The sequence below is a fragment of the Marmota monax genome, unplaced genomic scaffold (genome assembly GCF_021218885.2).
Source record: "Marmota monax isolate L192 unplaced genomic scaffold, Marmota_monax_Labrador192_F-V1.1 WCK01_AAM20220418_F8-fsc00046, whole genome shotgun sequence".
In the NCBI taxonomy this organism is placed as follows: domain Eukaryota; kingdom Metazoa; phylum Chordata; class Mammalia; order Rodentia; family Sciuridae; genus Marmota; species Marmota monax.
Genome location: NW_026692486.1, coordinates 11749922 through 11770218, shown reverse-complemented (window position 1 = coordinate 11770218; position 20297 = coordinate 11749922). Strand labels below are relative to the sequence as shown.

General features: G+C 36.0%; 2 protein-coding genes across 4 annotated transcripts in view; one reads left to right on the top strand and one right to left on the bottom strand.

The window, feature by feature from the left end:
- Positions 1–17575, bottom strand: part of Hs2st1 (heparan sulfate 2-O-sulfotransferase 1) — a 172010-nt gene extending 154435 nt beyond the window's left edge. Inside the window, exon 1 of one of the 2 annotated variants that reach the window (XM_046443289.2) lies at positions 17280–17575. In XM_046443289.2, coding sequence (XP_046299245.1) covers positions 17280–17403 — 124 coding nt within the window. In that variant the 5' untranslated portion in view covers positions 17404–17575. The remainder of the gene's footprint in view (positions 1–17279) is intronic. The other variant, XM_046443290.2, reaches the window with a different exon arrangement.
- Positions 17576–18020: 445 nt separating this feature from the next.
- The window catches only part of Selenof (selenoprotein F), a 38829-nt gene continuing 36552 nt past the window's right edge, over positions 18021–20297 (top strand). Inside the window, exon 1 of one of the 2 annotated variants that reach the window (XM_046443288.2) lies at positions 18021–18406. In XM_046443288.2, coding sequence (XP_046299244.1) covers positions 18323–18406 — 84 coding nt within the window. In that variant the 5' untranslated portion in view covers positions 18021–18322. The remainder of the gene's footprint in view (positions 18407–20297) is intronic. The other variant, XM_046443287.2, reaches the window with a different exon arrangement.

Here is a 20297-nt window from a genome sequence, read left to right as displayed (position 1 = left end):
TCGTCTCTCCTCTGCTCCAGAGCAATAGCATGAGCCAATTATGGACTGAACTTCTAAAACCATTAGTCTAAAATAAACTTTTCTAAGTTGTAACAGTTTTAACAGAAAGCTGGTTTTTTTCCCTAATGTTACAAAAAAAAAAAAAAAAGCTAAATGAAAAAAAATTTGGTTTGACCTATTTCCTAAACCAGGTGACTGTTAAGCAAATAAATTATTTAACCTAACCCAACTTATTCATCTACAAACAAGAATAATACTGACACTTTTGAAGGTTGAGAGGATTAATGCAATCATCATTTGAAGTAATTAAGATTACTGAAACATAATAAAAGTACTCATTACATCAATGATTAATCTGTATACCAGCTATTAGAGACATCAACAATACTGTACATAGTAGCTAATTTTTCTCTTAAAAAGTGGAGCCCAAACACAATTATGTATATAATCAGCCACAAATAAGTATAATTTAGAAATAAAGCCAAAACAATATGACATACTACAGAAAGAGACAAAAACAATATTATTAGCAAATGAGATTACATAACTAAAAAATTCAATGAAAGCAACTAAAAAACACAATTTAATATCCATTAGCAGAACACCTTCCTAAACAATTGATGGAATTCAATGGGGGAGAGAAAAAAGGAAGGGAGGGGAAGCTATTAAGATATACAGAAAGGAATATAGTGAAAGACTATTCCAGGAACAGTAGCAAAAATACACATCAAAAAAATAAAAAGTACATATATAAACTGATGAAATCCAAACAAGGGCTATAGTTTATAGTATTAAACCAACATCTATTTCCTATGTTTATTATACTATACTTTGGCAAAATGTTATCAGGGAAAACTGGGTGAAGGATATACAGGAACTCTGTACTATTTGTGCAGCTTCTGCGTTATTTATTCCAAAATAAAAAGATTTTAAGAATCCAGAAAATACACTTCATACAAAACTTATGTAACTGAGACAAAGTTATTAAACCTCCCCAAAATAAAAGGTGACCTGAATAAACAAAGATAAATAAGTATGTTTCCAATAAGGAAGTCTAATTATTAAACCACTATCATTCTAATATTAAACACTCTTATTTAATTTTCTTTAATTTGACAAAAAATTCTGAGGGTCATTTGGAATGATAAACAGTCAAGAAAGCAAAAAATCATGCAGAAAATATTAGCCTACAAGGTACTAATGAACATAAAGCTGTAAGAATTAAAAATAGTACAATCCTAACATGAGAAATATAGAAGCCCTATACTATACTCTGTTCCCTATATTCCTATACAGATGAATTCCAGATAGACCAAAGGATAGAGTCAACAAAAAAGTAACAGAAAAAAGTGTTTGACTATAAAATATCATCATATGGATTTCTGGTCTGACACGAAAGAGCTTGGAAGTCATCATTCTATCCTCACAAAATCTGAACAAACAAGACAATCAACAATTCTTCTTAAACCCAATAGAGAACTGGAGTCCAAAGAAAACTGATAACACCCAAAATGGAGAGAAGTAAATTCAGAAAACCACATCTTAAAAGAATCACAAACTGTAGGAACAGAACCCCATAGTTAGAGCCAGTTCCCACCGGAACTCTTAAACCATTACTTAAAGACTCAAGGTAGACTAGCTTAAGAAGTAAAACTGAGGGGATGGGAGATGGGATGCAGATTTTCCAAGTGTCCTACCAGGTAGGTTCACACTGTGAAGATCTGAGAAGAGTCCCTTGTTTCCAGCAGAGGAAGAAAAAAAGTAACTACTCTGAAACTGCCCATCTCTGCACTAAAAGGAAGGGAGGGGAAGACCTGCCCTCTAAGGAAACTATTTTATCAGAGCCTAACCAAACCTGTGGAGAGGGAAACAGCAAACATCAGGCCCCACTAGCATTCCTATCTGGCTTAAGTGTGGGGATGAAAAGGTGGAGGAAGATAAAAAGCACCTACAAATAAAAAGCGCTCATTAAGGCCCAGAGACAGACTCACTAAAAGACAAATCTAATCATAAAAAACTTGCCCTCACCCACATTAACAGGGTTCCTATATTAATTAAGGGGATTATAGCTTAAATAACAACCACAGACCCTATTTAAGAAAAAATTATTAGGGCCAGGGTTGTGGCTCAGTGGTAGAGCGGTTGCCTAGCATGTGTGAGGCACTGGGTTCCATCCCTGGCACCACTTAAAAAAGTAAACAAATAAAATAAAGCTATTGTGTCCATCTACAACTAAAAAAATATTAAAAGGAAAAAAAGAGAATTATTAGGGAAACCAAAGAAAAGGGAGACAAATATAAGTACACTGGAGGATAATTTTTTTTTAATCTTTATTTTATTTTTATGTGGTGCTGAGATCAAACCCAGTGCCTCATGCATGCTAAGCAAGCACTCGACCACTGAGCTACAACCTCAGCCCATGGAGGATATTTTTTTTTTTAATACATACATCAAGTGTTTATTTTTAACAACACTGGAGAATATTTTTAATCTCTGACATCAAAGTTATAGTAAACAGTAAACACAACCTAACTCACAATTAAATAACCCAATACTGTAAGAGAAAGAGACAAAAACAATATTAGCAAATGAGATTACATAACTAAAAAATTCAATGAAAGCAACCGAAAGACCCTTAGAACTTAATAGCCATGAGCAGAACACTGAAGTATACATAAATTCCTTTTACCCCATACATCATGTCCAGCTATTGACAACAACAAAGCAAGACATGCTAAAAGGCAAAACCAGTCTGAAGAGTCAAGCAGACATCAAAACCAGACTCAGATGTGACATTAGAATTTTGTAATTCTCACACCAAGAATTTTTAAACTAAACAGGGCACAGTGTTGCACTTCTCTTAATCACAGCAACTCTGGAGGCTGCAGCAGGAGGATCATCAGTTCAAAGCCAGCCTCCATAACTTAACAAGACCCTGTCTCAAAAATTTTAATAATTAAAAAAAAAAAGAACTAGGAATGTAGTTCAGAGGTAAAAGCACCCCTGGGTTTAATCCCCATTTCCCAAGTGAGGGGAAAAAATTAAAACTAAGACTAGTATGCTGAAAGCTCTAATGCAAAAAATGTAGACACTATCTAAAAAAAGATGGAATCTAAGCATAGACTTGGAAGCACCAAGAATCTGAAGAAAAATAACAACTATCAGCAACACTGTAACAAATATCAAGATATCTAACAGATATCTAATGCACTTGTTCATTATTAAGACTGGACATAGGGAAAAAAAAAAAAAAACAGTGAACTTGAAGTATGTCAATAGAAACTTTCCAAACTGAAAAGAAAAAAAAAAAACATCTGGATGCAGTGGTGGATGCCTATAAACCCAGTGACTTGGGAGGCTGAGGTAGAAAAATAGCAAATTACAGGCAAACCTCATCAATTTATTAGTGAGATCCCGCTCCAAAAAATTAAAAAGACAGGAATATAGCTCAGTGGTAAAGCACCCTAGGGTTCAATTCCCAGTACCAAAAAAGAGAAAGAATATTTTAAATGGAACAGAAAATTGAAGAACTGTACGACAGCTAGGCAGAAATTATTGCGTCCATCTACAATTAAAACTGTAGGACAGTGGTGTACACCTGTAATCCCTGCAACTCTGATAGCTAAATTAGGAGGACTGCAGATTTGAGCTCACCTCGGCAATTTAGAAACATCTTTCTCCTGACCAAAAAGGCAGGGGGAAAGTGGGGCTGGGTATATAGAGCACTTGCCTAGCATAGCATAGCACAGCACAGCATAGCATAGCATAGCATGCACAGGTCTTGGGGTTCCGTGCCCAGTACAGGTGGAGGAGTGTTGAAAATTTTCCAAAACTGAATGGTACCAAACCACAGATCCATGAAGCTCAAAAAGCAGCAAATCAGGTAAACAGAAAACATCTATACCTTAGCATAAAAAAAAATAACATTTAAGGGATCCATATGAAAGAACTTTGCAAAGAACAGCAGCATTAATACGTAAAACAATAAAAGCTATTTTTCTTTTCCTTTTTGTCAAAATGTTCTATAGTTACTTTCATGACTTAAATTCTAACTCCATCTTAACTATGACTATAGAAAAATTAAAATGATCTTGGTACAGTTTTATAAGATTCTAAAACCAATTTCATGAAGAATTTCAAAATACTTGGAGCAACTATATTTCTTAATGTAAAACTTCTTTGAGAGGACTACTCTGAAAAATGCTAATTATTTTTTATCCTGTTGTTTTAGGAGCATGCTGCATTATGTTACCTTCTTCAGAACTGTGCTTAGAAACTTCTGAAGAAGATAGGTTCATTATTCTAAACTAATCTAGATTGTATTTGTCCTGCCTTCTTTTGTCTCCGCCCTTAAAGAAAGTTCCCACTTCTTATGTCTGACAGTGTGTGTGTGCTTTTAAGCAACTATCCTGCTTATATCCTAAATATAGAAAGAGTAAGTTATTACTATTAAATCAGAATTTTTAACTTTATAAATCGTAAATCAGTATATTTGATCATAACCACACTCTAAAATGAACACTGCATGAATTTTGTGCACCACTTCCTTTATGCAGAAATATTTTTATCATCAGGCAAGATTTCAGCTGCTGTTGCTTTGAGTCTAAGTGGATATAATGCATTAATTATATAAAATTTTATATAGTATACTATAAAAAAACAGTAAAACTGAACAGCTCTCCCCAAATCTGTGTTTCAGCACTTTCATTTTAGCCTTTAATATTAATCTAATACTTAAATATGTTAAATCATATTTTAAAACTGTATTTTAGAATAACCAACTTAATCCACAGCTGTCTCAATTATCATGCTACATAAATTATAAACTATGAGATTATCCTTAAAACATACAAAGAAATAACACTGCAGTATACTGTTATTTTAAAACCCATTAAATACAACTGATAGGAAAAAAAAGATTACTTGCTTATCATAAATTTTTTTCCAAGTAACCAATAACATGTTCTTCTGTCAAAAAGTAATCAGTAATTATACAACATTCAACACTAAAAATGACTTTAACTACAAAGCCTTCAGTATCATAGTTAAGAATACCATTAGCACAAATCACTTATGCTACAGTATTCTAACTCATGATTATATGCCTGATCTTCCTAAACTATCCTTTTATTACTAAATTAATACTTTTATTTTTATTCTGGGACCAAATGCCAAGTATGAAATCTGCCTTCCTGAATCCTTAAAGAAAACAAATATGCTATCACTCCAAAATTTACCTGAGAATTGGAGGAAAGGGTTATTTATAGAGATATTTTGGGAATGTAAGGATCTCAAAGCCCACAAAGAAAATGAATGAAAAACAGTTAATTAACATCTATGCAAAGATTTGACTACTTTTCCAACATAAATCTTCACTTTTCAACCGTTTTGTATCACATATACATCTATAAATCTCAACTCATTTTCAGGACAAAGTAAGATTAAAATAAATAGTAAATGTGAAAGAATATAAAATTTAATTCAAATTAGAAATTAAATTGCAAACTTGTAATTACATCCAACAAGATTTAAGTCAAAAGTCTCAAAACTTGCTGTGTACCTCACATCACATACTACAACTCCGTTTTGTGAATCAATAACTAAAATAACCTACTATTCTTATTCACTAATTTTTAATATATATATATATATATATTTAAGTTGTTGATTGACCTTTATTTATTTTTTAATATGGGGTGCTGAGAATCGAACCAAGTGCCTCACACATGCCAGGCAAGTGCACTACCACTGAGTCCATAGGCCCAGCCCCCTTATTCACTAATTTTTAAACTACTTTTCATCTCAGAGGAGATTCTTTTTGAAGGTAAGAATATTATTTTCTAGTAAAATGAATCAGATATTATTACTGTACATGCATATATGGTTACATGACTGATGTAACTTTATACCACATATAACCAGATGAATGAGAAGTTATACTCAATTTATTCATGATGTGTCAAAATGCATTGTTGTATATAACTAATTAGAACAAAAACATGCTATTTTGTCCATTAATTGGTCATTTTCAAAAAGTCTTCCTTCAATAAATATTATAATGCCCCAAAATCATCATTTATCTTAAAATCTGAAAAGACTTTTCTCCAACTCTCTGCCTCATCTTTTATTTCTTCTATATGCACCGAGAGGAATAAAACAAAAAAGGACTTAATTTCTAGTGCTTGAGTGACTGTTAATTCATGTAAGAACACAAAATCTTGCATACTTGGTTAGGCAGGGAAATGAAATTTTTCAAATTAAACTGGCAATTCAGCATGGGAGAATTGACAAAGATGTTGTCCTAAGACACTATTTAGAAGGAAAACCCAAGAAAAAAAGCCAACTAAAACTTTAAGATAAAAATCTACTTAGAAAATTCAGGGTCCCTTCATTCTAGAAGATAATATCACAAAGCTTAAGCTCCTCTAATTTCCCTCATTGAAACCTCTTCCAAAACTAAAATATAGGGCTGGGGATATGGCTCAAGCGGTAGCGCACTCGCCTGGCATGCGTGTGGCCCGGGTTCGATCCTCAGCACCACATACAAACAAAGATGTTGTGTCCGCCGAGAACTAAAAAATAAATATTAAAAATAAATTCTCTCTCTCTCTCTCTCTCTCCTCTCTCTTTAAAAAAAACAAACTAAAATATAACCACATATTTGTTTGCTTCTGTTTTGTTTTAACCTTCAAAGAGAAGAAATTTAACAGTGAATAGCTTTTATTCTAGCCTATGTATAACAAAATACAAAGGGAATACACACCAGAAATGTATCAACAAACCAGTAATACTTCTAAATTATATTTATTAAGTCCAACACAAACATAATTTATAATTAAACATAAATATGTTGAGAATTAGTTTGTGGGATGGGGTTATGGTTCAGTAATAGAGTACTTGCCTAGCATGCATGAGGCATTGGGTTTGATCCTCAGCACCACATAAAAATAAAAAAATAAAGATATTAAAGAAAAAAAAATTAGTTTGTACCTGCATAGTCACTTAACTTCAAATCCATAACCACCCTGAGCAACATTTTAAGATGTTTTCCAACAGACTTCCCTTTCTCAACTGACATCTTATGAGTCACTAAAGTCATTTTTGAGTGTTTTGCTGCACAAAATCACTTATTTCTAGCTTAGTCATAAATTTAGGAATAAGTAATGGAAAAATATAAGGCAAAACTAATGGATGACTCCTAAAATGTACCAGAATTTAAGAAGTGGACCTTATTGTCCCTCTACAACCAATTTAAGTTGCTACATAAGTACCCAATCAATGTGCAGTTTTTGAAACCACCAACAGAACCCAAGAGTGCCATGTAAAAAATATTGTCTCTGACTCTTTTTGTTCCAAGTACATCGCAATCTAACTTCACTTAGCTAGAATTATGTCATCCCAAGTTGAATATACAAGAACTATAATAATGCTGACCATAAGGTAAACCAGATACATTTTCTGTAAATACAACATAATAACTATAATTACCACCAGTGTCATCATCCCTTATGTTTCCTTTTCCCACTACTCAGTTTGGAATTGGGGTATTACAAAAGGAACACAGAAAAATCTCTGAAGAAGACTATCTACTCATGCATACACAGCAAGATTGTGATTAATCAACTCAATAATCACACTAACAGCAAAAGCAGACACCTCTTCTGGGGCCAGAGGTTTCACTGGCCAGTCTGAAAGAGCCTTTGAACCTAGCTGCATCTAAAGGGGTGCAATAAAGCATGACTTCTTAAAATCAGGGGCAGCAGGGATGGTAGAACCAAAGAATTAACTGTTATCTACTTGAAACTCTCATAAGGAAAGAGGGAGGTGGGGCTATCATGAGTAAGTCTTGCCTCTAACTTTCATTAACAATTTACAAGGGTCTATATCCAACATAGTATAAAGATTATGAAGAAATAAAGATGAAACACAAATCTTTCCCTGAATTTACAATATTAGTTTCAATCCAAATAATCCAATTGCACTCCTTTCTCCCCAAGTCAACCTAAAAATACACAAAGATCTAACCAGCTTTCACTAATGAAATAGAATAAGAGTGATTGGATTTACACTCCTATCTTAAATAAAACAGAATGGATAAAATATGTAGCAACAGTTTCTGGACACTGAATATTAAAACAGGAAATCAGCACAGAATGGTGACCCTTTAGATAAAGGAAATGAGGTAGGTCCTATGACTGCCTGAAGAGTTTCCAGACTATAGACTACAGTATAGGGAGAATTCAGTCAAGTTCAGAATTCCAATAGTCTCCCTGAATTAAAAGAGCTAGAATCAGGAGTTCAGGAAAGCCAAAACAGCTTAAGTATGCTGAGTACTGAAGAGAACAGAGTTGCAAACAGAATTTTCAGCAGAATACCAATCAGTACATGCACATGAAGAAACTAACTGAGGCCTAAAAAGAATCATTCAAAAGGTACAGGTGGAAAAATCCTTGGGGTTCACTAAACTAGTGTTCCCATCACTCAGAGGGGGAAAACCTAGAAATATACAGGACACTGAAAAGAGTAGTCTGAAGGATACTACAAAGTACTGACCCTGTAATGGAGCAAAATCAGTCCTATACCAAATCAAAAGAAAGCAACTCGGAAATGACACAGACAATACAACTGATAGACAAAGACATCAAAATAATAACAAATATTATTTCCATTTGCTCAGGAAAATAAGAACATGTTAAGGGCAAAAATGGAAGATACTTTTTAAAGATCCAAAATGAACTTCTAGAAATGGGGGGTGGGGGGAGTTGAAATTTTTTTTTAAATACACTAAATGGGATTTAAATCAGATTACAGGGGCTGGGGATACAGCTCAGTGATAAAGCGCTTGCCTAGCACATACAAGGCATTGGGTTTGATCCTCAGTGTTGCATAAAAATAAATACATAAATAAAATAAAGGTATTGTGTCCATCTACAACTAAAAAAAAAAAATTAAAAAGCAGATTACACACTGCTGGAAAGAAAAGGAGTAGTGAACTGAAGACAAGGCAACTATTTTAAAATAACACAAAGAAAAAAGACTGGGAAAAAGTGAAGAGTATCACTATACTGTGGAATGATTCCATGAGGCCTAATATGTATGTGATCTGATTTCCTGAAGAGGGAAACAAGCACAGAAGAACTATTTGAAGAAATAATGGTTCCAAATTTCCAAATGTTAAAAAAAAAACTATGAACCCAGAGGTTTAAGAAGCCTAACAAACCCCAAGTACAAAAAACATAGTGGCAAAGGCCTTTTTCAAATTACTTAAAACCCAGTGAAAAAAAATCACAAGAATATATTACAGAAATAGTGGAACAAGATTAAGAACAATGGCAGTCTTCTCATTGAAAACAGGCCAAGCCAGAAGACAATGAAGCAAAAAGTGATGTTAAAGGAAAGCATCAACCTAGAATTCTACAACCAGCAAAAATATCTTTATAACACTACGGCTTAAAAAAAGAATAAAGACTTTTTTAGAACACAAATCTGAAAAGAATTCATCACCAGTTTTTCAGTATGAATAATGTTAAAAGAAATCCTTAAAAGATGAGGGGAAAAGGTACCCAATGAAAATCTGCATCAACACAAAGGAATGAAGAAAACTGAATAAATATATACATGAGTAAATCAATAAAAACTGAAAAAACAATTTTTGACCGCCTTAAAAGACCACTGATTACTTAAAGCAAAAATAACAACATACTATAAGACTTATATATAGAAGTAAAGTATATAACAACAATAGCAAGAAACCAGGAAAGAGGAAATTAAATGTTGTCTAAGGTTCTTAAACCTTACATTAAGTGGTATAACATGAACCATAAACCCTAACGCAGCCACTTTAAGAACACATATACACAGCAAACAGCATCACATCAAGTGAGATAAAATCTAATAAAAACAAACAAAAAAAACTCTGTTAATCCTAAAGGCAGAAAAAAGGAAAACAGAATAGATGACATGAACAGAAAACAAACAGCAGCTCAAAAATTTAAACCCAATCACATCAATAATTACATTAAAAGCAAACGCTTTAAATATCCCATTTATAAAGGAAATTATGAAATTAGATACTAGACTCAACTACATGCTGCCTATAAGAAATACTGTTCAAATATAAAAAGTCAAATAGTTAATATTAAAAGAATAGGGAAAGGTATATCACACTAACACTAATCAAAAGAAAAACTTAAATATCTAGATTAACATTAAAGTGCTGCCATAACAAAATACTAGACACTGGGTAATTTATAAAGAGAAACTTATTTCCTCACAGTACTAAGCCTGGGAAGTTCAAGATCAAGGCAGCAGTATCTGATGAGGGTCATGGCAGAAGGCAGAAGCCATCTCAAAACACCCTTGTACTGGGAATTAAGTTTCCAGAACATGAATTTGGTTTCAGAGCAAAGAATATTATCATGGATAAAGAAGGTCATCTCATATGAAAAAGGGGTCTAATTAATTATGTCAAAATAAATGAGGCAAAATGACAGAACTTAGAGGAGAAATAGACAAAGGTGAAATAGACAAACACAATTATTATGGAAGATTTCAAAATCATGCCATAACTGATAGAATAAGTAGGCAGAAAGAAAACCAAGGATACTGATAGAATACCACCAACCAACTTGAACTAATAGACCTTTACAGCACACTCCACCCAGTAATTATAGAACAAATGTTTTTCACATTCACTTGGAATGAACCAAAACAGTTTATATCCTTTAAAATCGATATTATAAAAAATATAAAATTAAAGAAAATAAATAAAATACTGCCCCCCACACACATCCACATATACATATTTCCTTCTTCTTTTAAAGGATAGTCTTGCTTTGTTGCCCAGGCTAGCCTTGAATTCCTGTACTTAAACTTCCAAGAGACTAGAGCTTGTACCACCACACCTGGCTTAAAATATTCTTTTAACCCATTAATCAAAATATTCTCCCTAAGCAACTTTTAAGAATAACACTGAGCTGCCCAGGATAGCACATGGCTATAATCCCAAGGACTTGGGAAACTGAGGCAGGAGAATTACAAGTTGGAGTCCAGCCTCAGCAACTTAGCAAGACCCTATCTAAAAACAAAAAATTAAAAGAACTGATGATGTAGCTCAGTAGTAAAGCACCTCTGGGTTCAATCCCCAGTACAAAAGGAAAAGAACAGGGGATGTACTCAATGGTAAGGCACCTTGGGGGTTCCATACCCAGAACAAAACAAACAGAAAATAATAGAATACAATATACTGTTTTTATTAACCATAGTCACCATGTGGTACAATAGTTCTCTTGAATTTAATCTTTAGATCAAAGTAAAATTTAGTGTCCCTTAACTAAACATCTCCCCAATTCCCACACCTTCCTATTCTGCTTCTCAGTTCAACATTTTTAGATTCCACATATAAGTGAATAACACTGCAATAAATATGAGAGTACAGAAAGCTCTTTGACATACTGATTTTATTTTCTCTGGATATATAACCAATAGTAGAACTGCTGGATCAAATGGTAATTCTATTTTATATTTTTTGAGGAACCACAATACAATGTTTTTCATAACGGCTATACTAATTTACCTTCCAACCAACAGTGTGCAAGGATTTCCTCTTCTCCACACTATCTCCAACACAGGTTAGCTTACATCTTTTTGATAACAGGCATTCTGACAGGTGTGAGGTAATATCTCATTGTAGTTTTAATTTGTATCTTTCTGATTAGTGATGTTGAGCATTTTCATACACTTGTTAGATATTTGTATGTCTTCTTTTGACAAATGTATATTCAGATCATTTTCTCTTTTTTTAATCAGATTAATTTCTTACTTTGAACATTAACCCATTATCAGATACATGGTTTGTAGATATCTTGATGTTAGGTAGTTTATATTGAGTTACAAAAGAAGTCTAAATAAATTTCAGGATTTATTTCAAAGGAATCAAAAAGCTCAAGTATGCACTCCCCTTCTATAGTATACAGTTATAACTGTTAAGTGATTGCCAGTTTAAAATCCCATTTCCAGCTTCATCTCTGCAGGTAGATAGTAACTAGTCCTCATTAACAGAGGAAGAACAAAGGAGGACAAAGAAGTTTAGAAGAGGACACATACTCAGCCCTCTCTTCCATCTATCCTAGCTAAAAACAGACAACTTCAAGACCAGAGGAGGTGGTAAAACCACAGATAATAGGTACCCAAGACCCTGAATCATCCACATAGATGAAAACCACTTGCTAAAATGGTAGCCTAATATTATGCTCATGTGCTAATGAGAATAACCCAGCAGAATGGAGAGGTATGATTATAAGAGAATGAGGGAACCAGGTGTGGTGGTGCATGCCTAGGGAGGCAGAGGCAGGAGAATTTCAAGTTCAAGGCCAGCCTAGGAAACTTGATGACACCCTGTCTCAAAATAAAAAATAAAAACAGGTAGGGATGTAGCTCAAAGGTAGAGTGCCCAGACCCAATCCCCAATACCAAAAACAACAACAACAAAATCCACCATATCTTTATAGTTCATCTATAGTTAACAAGCAGAAAAAACACATAACTGCAGGTACCAGTAGGTTGGTGGATAATTGTAAATAGTCTAACATGAACCATGATTATGACGTTTATCTATAAGTATATTCTTCTGAAGTAGCTCTGAAGAGCAATCTTTCAATATTCATTATTATTTCAATTTTACTAAAAACCTATTAGAAAGCTTAACAGTGGTGGATAGACATCCTGGAATTATACTAATTGAAATCAACTGCTTCAGGTGACCACTCAATAGCACTAGGTATCCTATTCAAGACTATAAGTGAGGCACTAATTAGCAATTCTAGAATAACTGCATTCCTATTAACTGAAGATTCTCTAACAGAAGCTACTGTGAAATTTCTTGTAAATATTATTTGCATGATTAAGCACTTGTAAAAAGTATGAAAATCCAAAGAGCAGTTTCAACTTTGGCCCTGGAATTAGTTCTTTAGTAGAGTTTTGAGATCATAATAACACAGTTCTCATCAGTGGAGATGACTACATAATCCATTTGGAATTACTTTCTTCAATTAAAAGGTTATATCCTGCCAGATATAGTAGTACACACTTGAAATCCCAGTTACTCAGGAGGCTGAAGGAGCACAAGTTCAAGGCCAGCCTGGGCAACTTGGCCAGAACCTGTCTTAAAATAAAAAAGGGCTAGGAATGCAGCTCAAAAGTAAAAGTAACCCCACCTAAGAATATAACTTGCTTAAATTAATTATTTGTGTAAATTTTAAAACTTCTGTACCGTCAAAATACACTATAATATAGAGACAAATGACAGAATTAAGAGAAAAACAGATGCAACACATACAGGGGTAGTAATTTTTTTAAATATTATTTTTTAGTTTTTTAGGTGGACACAATATTTATTTTATTTTTTATGTGGTGCTGAGGATCGAACCCAGTGCCTCATGCATGCCAGGCGAGCACTCTACCTCTGAGCCACAACCCCAGACCAGGAATAGTAATTTTAGCAATAAAAAAAAAAAAATTAAAACAACTAAAAATTAGTAAACTATTGATAGAAAAACTGACAAATAAAAATTAGCTAGCAAGTAAAAAGGCAATGAACATAAGATGTTCAACCTAATTACAAAGTAATGACATGTAAGTTAAATTAACAACATACTTCACAGCCTCAAACTGACAAAAATTAAAAGCTGATAGCTTACAATGCATGTGGGTGTGTGCTGACAATAAAGATTACTGCACCTTTTGAAAAATAAAAATTTTAGAAAGTAACAATATGTATGTATGTATGGTACTGGAATTAAATGAAGGGATTCTCTACCATTAAGATATATCCCCAGCCCTTCTTATTTTGAGACAGGGTCTCACCAAATTTCCTAGGCTGGATTCACTTGAAATTTTCAAGTCTCCCAAAACTGCTGGGATCAGAGGCATGCACCACCCCTCAATTAAATTTATACATACTACAATATGTCTATGTCTACAATATTAAATGAAAATAAGCAAAGTGCAGGGTAATAATGTATACCATGATCTCATATTTGTTCAAAAAAAGAGAGAAAGGAAAAGGAAACTAATAATAAATTTTTTAGAAAGTTCTATTTATGTGCCTAATTTCCTAAATGAATTCATACACCTTAGTTTTAAATACACCTACTGATCCATTAGAGGTCTCACCCACAAGATATTATGGTCTGATAATGTCTTTAATCTAGGTACATTAAAGGCTTCATTAGATATCAGCTAATACAATCCTCTGGAATCTTCTAAATGAAAAGATAATAAACAATAAAAACTACTTTTAAGGGAAAAATGTTCAACAGTTTTTTTTTTATGCCAAAATAAAATACTTTTAATGTTGCAATTTCAAACATAGAAAACCACCGAAGATCGTCTTCTCTGATAGCAGAAGGTATTTCAGTCATTTCACTGGATAATATGATTATGCTAGTTATATAAACACAAAAAAGGGACAGACATTAAACCAATTTCTTTGTGTAAGAAATTGAATTTTCTCAGAATGATGCTCATTCTTAGCAACAAATGCATTGATATTACAACTTAAAAATTCTATTCAACTAAATCTTAGTATAATATAAAGTTTCAAGCAGCCTGACTTAAAAGAACACTTGATTTGGAACCGGACATACCTGAGTTCCAATCCTGCCACTTACTAGGGATATGGTCTTGGGCAAGTTACATAATCTCCTAGCCTATTCCTGGGGCTGCAAAAATAGTTTTCTGTGGTGTTCTTGGAAAATAAAGAGCATCACAGATGAAAAATGTCTAGTGATAAAGTCTATCACAATATGCCTTCTTCTTGCCTTTCTTTCCAAAGAGGTCAGATTACTAACTGGCAATGTGTTTTTCAGTACCACCTTTTAGAAGACTTGGAAAACAAAAAAGAAAAAAGCAGGCACAGTGGAGTACACTTGTAGTTAGTTACTCAGGAGGCTGAAGGTTGAGGCAGCAAGATCACTCAAGCCCAGGAAACTCTGGTCAGCCTGAGCAATATAAACCGCTTTTCCTTTAATTAAAAAAAAAAAAAAATCAAGACTACTAAGCTGATATAAAGTTATACATTCTATATGCCATGTGTTTGCATTTTCCTTTTTGAGGGGAGAGGGAGTACTGGGGATTGAACTCAGGTACATTTGACCACTGAGTCACATCCCCACACCTATTTTTTATTTTATTTAGAGACAGGGTCTCATTGAGTTGCTTCGCATCTCCCCATTGCTGAGGCTGGCTTTGAACTCACAATCCTCTGTCTCAGCATCCTGCATTTTCCTTTGTTTTGTATTTGAGACTCCTTTTCTTGGATTATTTTAGAGATTTATTTCAATGAACGCTTACTATTTTTGATATAATTATTTATTTTGATTCATGCTTACTTATTTCTGGTGAAATTTTCCTTAAAAAAAATCGTTAAGCAAGCACATTATGTTCTACCTGTTGCATTCTACATCTCCAAATAACTTTCTTTTTAAAAGCATTCATGTTGGGTCTGTAGATACCACTTTCAAATATTATGGGGGAAAAAAGTGTTAGGTAAGGCCTTAAGTCATTTTAACCCACTAAAATGTGTCTAAGAAATTAACACCGCAGAATTCTAAATAGCAATACAAAAAAATTTTAACTTTCAAGTACTTCTAAGAGGAGTCAATTTTTTTCCATGACTGGAGGACACTAAATGGATCCAAATGCAAAGAAAAGCATACTGTCCAGCTTCTAATATTTAAAGTGAAGATTTTTCATGACACAAGACACATATTAATAAAATCAACAGAATTAACTCATTGTATTATTAATTGATTTTATTTTATTAGGTAAATAAATTGAATAATTTCAAATTATACTATAGAATTGAGGATTTACGGTATTTTAGCCTTTTTCATATTTAGTTGAACTTCAATCAAATTTATTTGATGATTTTTGATACAATGCTCTTTAAAGTGTCTTCTAGTCTCTTGCAAAAAGTCTATCAAAATTGCAAACAGCTACTATATGGAAAATTACAATTATTTTCCAGTACATTTTTCCTAAAAAAAAAAAAAAAAATTAATCACCACCCACAACAGTTTCTGGCTGTTTACCATATTTACTCCTTTGTTTAAATTACACTGCTGAAAGTAATTTTTTACTTGCTTTTCAAAACGTGTTTAAGTTGATGGTGAGGTGAAAGAGTATGCAAAAACCACTTCACATTATTTTCACACATGCAAATTACAACTTCTTGAGGTGATTTTAAGTGCCATATACATTTTCAAATCAAAATTCATCACTGTCATTCTTTAAAACTCCCTTTCCATCCTGAGCTCTTCCAAATGTCAAAGTTCTCTACTAATCGAGAGTACCTATAATCCGTTCTTTCTACTGGTCTTTCACAATTTTACACTCCAGCTTTTTGTATTGCAGAGCCCTTCGCCCATAAAAGCACCACTAACTGTTTAAGGTACTTAACTGTACAGTTAACTTTCCGCATTATCTTACTTTTCCTTTCATAAACTTCACTATAATTTCCTTTCAGCTTTCCTTCATCTTCTAAATTCACATCAATACTATCGCGAAGTAAAGCGTATATACAACCCTATCAGGAAGCCCAAATTAATCATTCAGCACAACTAATAATTTAAATACCCGGATGCCTCATTTAGGTACTCGGTGGAAGCTTTTTACTTGATTTCCTGTCCTACCAGGCCAGCCTGCCTCCAGCGTTAATTGTAAGATCCCTTGGTGCCCCTAGCACAAGTGCAATTCGCTATAGTGTATTTCTTTTTACTCCCCACCATTCCTGGTGTCTCCTTCCATTTCTGCGCATCTTAGTGAACCTCCCCCCACCCACGTTGTCCCCGAGATTCTGTACCTAGGTGTCCATTTCTCAAATTAGAATACTCCTCGCCTGATATTGGCGGGGCTTGGTTGTACTACTTCTAAGAGAACGCGCGAGCAGTTCTCTCTCCTCCAGAAGCACCCGCTCCCCACTGAGTTCGGTCCTCTCTAGCTCGCTCTCCTTGGAATGCCTACTTCGGGGCAACCCCTTAGCTCCAAGAAGCCCAATCTTGCAACCTCTGCCCCTTGACCTGGAGCCCAGCCGGCTACTCAAGCTAATTCACCTAGTTCTTGGAGCTTGTGCTCTCGATGCCCCCAGTCCCAGCTCTCCTTGAAACCTCTCAGCTCCGAAGCCAGACCCCAGATTAGATGAAAGCCCGCTGCTCCAGTTGCAGTGCCTCCCCGGCCGGCCCCTTCCACACCACTCAGCCCATAGCGGCTCGGCTCCTCACCTAGCTTCGACCGGGACTCCTCCAGTTTCTGAATCTGGTTCTCCAAGAAGAGCATCGCTACCGCGAAGGCCACCACCGCCAGCAGCTGCAACTTGGGCGGCATCATAATCCTGAGGAGCCCCATGAAACCCGCTGCTCGGGATCAAGACATACCGCGGGGGGCGGGGAGCGGGGCCCCGGAGGCGAGGGAGACGCCGGGAGGAGTCCACGGAGCCGGGAGAGAGGCGAGGAGAGCGCCACAGGGAGAACCACCGCAGCGACCCCCCTTCTCGCCACTCGGGTCCCCCGCCCCCAGGCGCCAAGCACCAACGCCGCCGGTGCCCGCTTCTCCACAGCCGCCCCCTCCAAAAGCCCGCGCAGCAAACAGCGCGAAGCGGCTGCCGGGCGCTCTACAGCCTCAATCCCGGACCCCCACGCCCGCCTGCTTGCCCGCCCGCCTCCTTCTCTTCGTTCTTTCCCTCCCTCCTTTGCTCGCGGCCGCGCGTTCCTCCACCAGCGCTGCGGCTGCGACTGCGCTGCCCTCGGCCCCGCCCCCTCCCATCCCCCTCCGCCAACTCGCGCACGCATCGACGTACGCTGCTCGGCAACCAGAGGCCCCGCCCCCTCCTCCCATTCGGTAGTGGGCATTGGCCCGAAGAACCCCAGCGTTTCGCTGTCGATTCGGTTTACGGTTGAATTCTTCTGCCACAGGGCTCACCCAAGACGGCATTCCATTGGGTGAACCTAGAGAAGGAGGCAGGACTGAAACTGGCGAAGGCGGGGTTTCTTGGCTTCTCGACGAAGTGTCGTGAATGAAAGGATGGAGCCCGGAGAAGCGCAGAAGTGGGAAGTTTAGGAAAATGCCTGATTTGAGTAATTGAAAGGAGACAATAACTGTCTTTATATTTGATTACCTTTAACCTTTCATATGTCTTTAGTTAATATTTGTCTCTTCAAAATAAGAGATTTGATGGCAGCGGCCTTCCGTGGCCTGTTTTCGATCAGGCTCTGAAGTGGGTGCCCCTAGCCGAGGGGTCCTCTGGGTAGCCAAAGATTTACGATTGATGATAGCGATGGCGGCTGGGCGAGGTGGATGGCTTGGGCCAGCTTTTGGGCTGCGGTTGCTGTTGGCTACTGTGCTTCAAGTGGTGAGTGTAGGTCACCTCCGCGACCGCCTTAGGGCGAGTAGGAGGGATTACTAATGAGGAAGACAAAAATATTCGGTCCGGTTCGGGGGCCTCACTTAAGAAAAGGAGGGGGGCAGTTTGGGCTTCCTTAGAACAGTGGCCGGAATGCGACGTGGCTTAATTCCCGGTTGAGTTTGTAGAGGCCGTATTGTCCCGACAAGTCTTGGGTGGTTTTCTCTTACGTAGCTCTAGCTAAAAAGGATCACGGTGGGGAGGGGAAGCAGTAAAGCTTGGGAAAGAGTAAAGTTTTTTTTTATTATTATTTTTTAAAGTAGGCAGAAATGCAAGGAACTTACTGCAAGGCTCTAAAATCTTAAAAGGAAAAACCAGCAGGATTTTGCTAACGGTGAACACCTTCTATTACTTTCTCTTTCAGACTCTACTCCTGCGTCCTCGCGTATACACCAAGCAGTGTAATCAATTTTTTTCATTTTTTTCCATTAACAAAGTTCGTGAGTTCTTAATCTTTGACGACCCAATTTTTACTTATTTTATTGCTTACATAACAACTAGACATTGGCTAATTCCTCAAAGAGAAGTGTACATGAATAATGAAACTTAAGGCACTGTTCTGGCGAATTTGGTATTTATTATTTCAGTTTAATTCTTAAGGCATTCTCTACTGAGCCTGCTGAAAAGTTTTCTCCTAGGACAAAACTTTCTTTTATCCAGGGTTTGTGGAAGTTGGTCACCACTTTGTTTGACCCAGGAATTTGGAAGCAACTTCCTGGGTTTTGCTTTTGCCATCTTGAGGAAAAGGTGGATTCTTCTCTAATTAACAGTCCATTACAATACTTTTATTCAGGCATTTTGGTGCTTTAAAATTACTGAACATTGTTCCCTGAACTTTGTACTCTTCAAGGTTTTTTCCCCATCTTAGGTCATTTTAATTCATCCTCATCACCACAGAAGGATAAAAAGGAATATTTCAAGCTTCCTTCTCCCAATTCACCATCTCTGGCTTTCAGTTAGCTGTGGCTGTGTAACTGTCCTCCAAATGTTAGTGGTTTAAAAACAATGATTTTGCACCATTCTGTGTTTTCAACTAGTAGGTTAGTAGAACTGAACAGTTTGAGGGTCATCATCATTCATAGTTGGTGCTGTCAGCTGGGACCACTTTGTTCTTCTCTGTGTGAGCTATCATCCACCAAAAGCTAGACCAACTTTTTTTCCCTTTCATTCTCTTGACTGTGCTCCAAAATAGCAAAACCTTAAAATGCCTCCTTGGCTTGCCTTGGAAATCACATGTATCTTTTCCACCATGTAGTACTTGTTAAAGTAAGTCACAAGACCAGTTTACTTTTCAGGAAATAAACTGTCTATGTAGGAAGAGTGTCAGAGTCACATTTCAAAGAAGAATACATACTCATACAGGAATTTATGGCCATTGAACAATGTACCACAGAGTGACCTTCACAAAATCCAAGCCAAAAATTGGTCCATTTGAATTCACTTTCCTTTCACTCTGAATCCAGTTAGTAATAAAGTCCTTAAATCTTTATAGCTGTTTTGTGTAGAAAGTATTGCTCATTGCTTTATCAATGAGGAAATTAATGCAGGGAGGATAGCTTGCCAAAGTCACACATCTTGTAAATGGTGAAGCTGGTACCTAAAACCAAAAAGTTTTCTAGATTTCTAATGTGTTCCTACTTCCCCTACCCCATCTCTTTTCTTATCCTTCTCCTGCTGAATACGTCTGTAGATAAGTTAATGTTATTTCATATAGTCCACATAAACAGGTGCTAAGCTCTTAAACAGGAATTATTTTTTCCTTACAAGGAAATTCCTTTTTAAAAACTAGTAAATGTTTATTAAAAGATATGTGATACATGTGTCATGAAAATGATGTATC